The sequence below is a fragment of the Trachypithecus francoisi genome, unplaced genomic scaffold, assembly GCF_009764315.1.
Source record: "Trachypithecus francoisi isolate TF-2019V2 unplaced genomic scaffold, Tfra_2.0 Lachesis_group4, whole genome shotgun sequence".
NCBI lineage: Eukaryota > Metazoa > Chordata > Mammalia > Primates > Cercopithecidae > Trachypithecus > Trachypithecus francoisi.
In genome coordinates this window covers 151,936,804-151,940,495 of record NW_022681469.1, presented here as the reverse complement: position 1 = coordinate 151,940,495, position 3,692 = coordinate 151,936,804, and the positions used below count along the sequence as shown (strand labels likewise).

General features: G+C 39.5%; 1 protein-coding gene across 1 annotated transcript; it reads right to left on the bottom strand.

Annotated features, from left to right (window-relative positions):
* Positions 1-937: 937 nt before the first annotated feature.
* Positions 938-3,004, bottom strand: LOC117072258 (putative vomeronasal receptor-like protein 4). The gene is given in 2 exon segments (XM_033192152.1): positions 938-2,027; positions 2,862-3,004. Coding segments are annotated over 2 exon segments (1,068 nt in total). The 3' UTR covers positions 938-1,102.
* Positions 3,005-3,692: the final 688 nt, after the last annotated feature.

The window sequence follows — 3,692 nt, the reverse complement described above, 5'->3', positions numbered from 1 at the left end:
TAGCCCTGTGTGGTGGCACATGCCTGTAATTCCAGCTACTGGGGAGGCTGAGGCAGGAGAATCCCTTGAACCTGGGAGTGGAGGTTGCAGTGAGCCAAAATCTCACCTTTGCACTCCAGCCTGACAACAAGAGCACAATTCCATCTCAAAATATGTATATATTTTGTCAAAATTAATAACCCTGAGTGATATGCTTGCTAATAGAAGTCACTCAAGCATACACTCAGAAAAATGATGTTTTCCTTGCCAGGCACAGTGGCTCACACCTGTAATCCCAGCACTTTGGGAGGCCGAGGTGGGCAGATCATTTGAGGTCAGAAGTTCGAGACCAGCCTGGCCAACATGGTGAAACCCTGTCTACTAAAAACACAAAACTTAGCCAGGCATGGTGGCAGGCACCTGTAATATCAGCTCCTTAGGAGGCTGAGGCAGGAGAATCACTTGAACCTGAGAGGCGGAGGCTGCAGTGAGCCGAGATCATGCCACTGCACTCCAGCTTGGGAGAAAAGAGCGAAACTCCATCTTAAAAAAAAAAAAAAAAAAGAAAATGTTTTCCTGTATAAAGATAAAATTAAAATTAAGTAGTGAGAGACATGCTTTGGACTATTAAATCATGGGGGACCCTGAACAGAGAACAACACATAGTTCTTAGCACCAGGAAATTAAAAAAAAAAAAAAATTGAGATAGGCCGGGTGCAGTGGCTCACACCTGTAATTTCAGCACTTTGAGAGCCTGAAGTAGTCTGATCACTTGAGGTCAGTAGTTCAAGACCAGCCTGGCAAACATGGCTAAACCCTGTCTTTAATAAAAAAAAAAAAAAGAAAAAAAAAATTAGCTGATCATGGTGACACATAACTGTAATCCCAGCTACTCTAGAAGTCGAAACAGGAGAATTGCTTGAACACAGGAGGCAGAGGCTGCAATGAGCCGAGACTGCACCATTGTATTCCAGCCTGGGCAACAGAGTGAGACTCCATCTCAAAAAAAAAAAAAAAATAGATATTACAAAAGTGAAATTCCACGTTTTATTTAAATCAGATAGCAAATTCTGTGTTTTTAAATAATTGATGACAGCAAAATAATTTTTAGGAAATTTTATCACTAACTTGTTAAAAAAGGATGGCACTTCAAGTGAACCTTTGGCAGAATACTGATGATTCTCTTATCAGATCTGATGAGCACCATAGGACTGACAGTGGCATAGGCATTGACCATAAACTTGTGGACACTGTAGATGACAGGGCTGAATACCCATAACAGCATTGTGGAGGATGAGGCAATTAAGTCCAGTGAGTACATAACCACAAAGAAACTCACCAGCAGCAAGATGGTCTTGGTGACCCTTTTCTCTGGGGAGGTTCTTAATAAAAAGCTAATGCTGTGAAGGTGCTGGGAACACCTCTGATGCCTGGACAAGAGAATCACCATGTATGCACTTGAGAGCAGCATGATTCCTTCAAGGAAGACATCTCTGGATAAAGACAGAGTAACAAACAGCCTTCTGATGACGACAGTCATTGGGAAAAATGAGCAGTATTTACTGACATTCAGAATTAGCTGGGTCATATTGGAAAAACCTTCAATGTAGATTATCATGTCACTGTTGAAAGACAAATTGAGGGACCAAAAAAATAATAAACCCAGGATATTGTATTTTGTGATTTTATGTTTAAATCTCACCAACCAGGAGGTGTTGGGGCTGATGGTGATGGTCTGAAGCATGCTCAGGAAAGAGGTGTTGCAGATAGAGAGGCTCCTCATTACCTTGTATATGTAGAACACAGCCTTACATCTGAAGTTATTCTGAAAATTCTATGACTCAAACATATCTGGAGACAATAACTTTGCTGCAATGACTAGCATCACTATCTGGACAAAGGCCAAGTGGCAGATGATCAGGTCATGGTTTTTAGTCTTGCTATACTCAAAGAATGTAAAAATGTGCCAGAGAAGAAGAAATATGTTGGCTGAAATTCCAATGCCAGCTTGAAAATAGAAGACCTTGGCCGGGCGCGGTGGCTCACACCTGTAATCCCAGCACTTTGGGAGGCTGAGGCAGTTGGATCATGAGGTCAGGAGATCCAGACCATCCTGGCTAACACAGTGAAACCCCCATCTCTACTAAAAATACAAAAAGCTGGGTGTGGTGGTGGGCACCTGTATTCCCAGCTACTTGGGAGGCTGAGGCAGGAGAATGGCGTGAACCCAGAAGGCAGAGCTTGCAGTGAGCCGAGATCACGCTACTGCACTCCAGCCTGGGCGACAGAGAGAGACTCCATCTAAAAAAGAAAAGAAAAGAAAAGGACTTTTTCAAAGATAACATATGAAATGTGTGTTCATCCTAATGACGTAGAAGAAACATATTTTGAAGACCTGAAAAAAATAGATTTGTGTCATCAATGTTCTTTCGTCAGTGTTCAAAATTATTACCATTATCATTATTTTTATTTTACTCTCACTTTCTTGATTAACCCCATCTTATATAAATTCTTGATAATGTATCTCCTGTACTATTTTCTAAACCAAATAAATATATATATTTATTTATTATGAATATAATAAATACATTTTCAATTATGCCTGTCTAAGGGGCACACTACCTGTATTCCTCATGTACCTTGGCCTTCATCTCAGTAATCATATCCTTGTTTTATGTTCTCTCATATTTACCACTTCAGTCAGGCATATAAAATGAATAGTATTTGTACACTTGAACTGAATGCATGTTAATGTGAAAAGACTCACTAAAACAATTAAAAATACATTAGGTTGAGTCTTTCTCATGATCTATCATTTTGATACAATTTGTTCATCATCACTCTTCCATGGTTTTTGACCCCTGTGATTTTACTGGACTCACCATGATAATTCATGATATTTCATCAGCATATTAGCAATTTTATCTGCTATCTGCACCCTTATATTCTCTTTGTCATGAATTGTAATGTGTAATGTGATATCTTGAAATTCAGATGTCAATATGCTTATAGGACTGGGGGACATTATTGTGCTTAATGAAACCCTAATTTACTGTGTATAATATAGAAATAGTTCTGGCTGTCTCTGTTTAGTTGACATCCCAGAGATTTATGTCTTACTCTATCACCCAGGCTGGAGTGCAGTGGCATAATCTCTGCTCAGTACAACCTCCGCCTCCTGAGTTCAAGCGATTCTCTTGCCTTAGCCTCCCAAGTGGCACCCACCATGTGGTGCCCACCACCATACCAGCTAATTTTTGTATTTGTAGTAGAGACAATTTCACCATGTTGGCCAGGCTGGTCCCAAATTTCTGACTTCCCAAAGTGCTGGGATTACAGGCATGGGCCACCGAGCCCAGCCACTACTTTTAATTACTTTGTTTCAACCATGAAGTTGCATCAAAATAGTCACATCTTCCTGAGACTTCACTTAATGCAGAGATACTCTACCATGCCTAGAGAAATATTTAGTCTTCAATAAGAAAGATAATTCCTCTCAAGTTTTCTTGTGATAACTTCAATACTATAACACCTTGTAAAATTTTGCAGAACAATTTTGCAGTTAGCATTTCATATTATTTGGCCAAGATTCAGACAACATTTATCATTTTAATTTAATCCAGGGCTAAGAACAATTTCGCTTCATGACATTAAAAAAGTGAAACACCATTAAATTCACTCATTTTTAAAATAAAAGTGTGTCTGATTCAAGG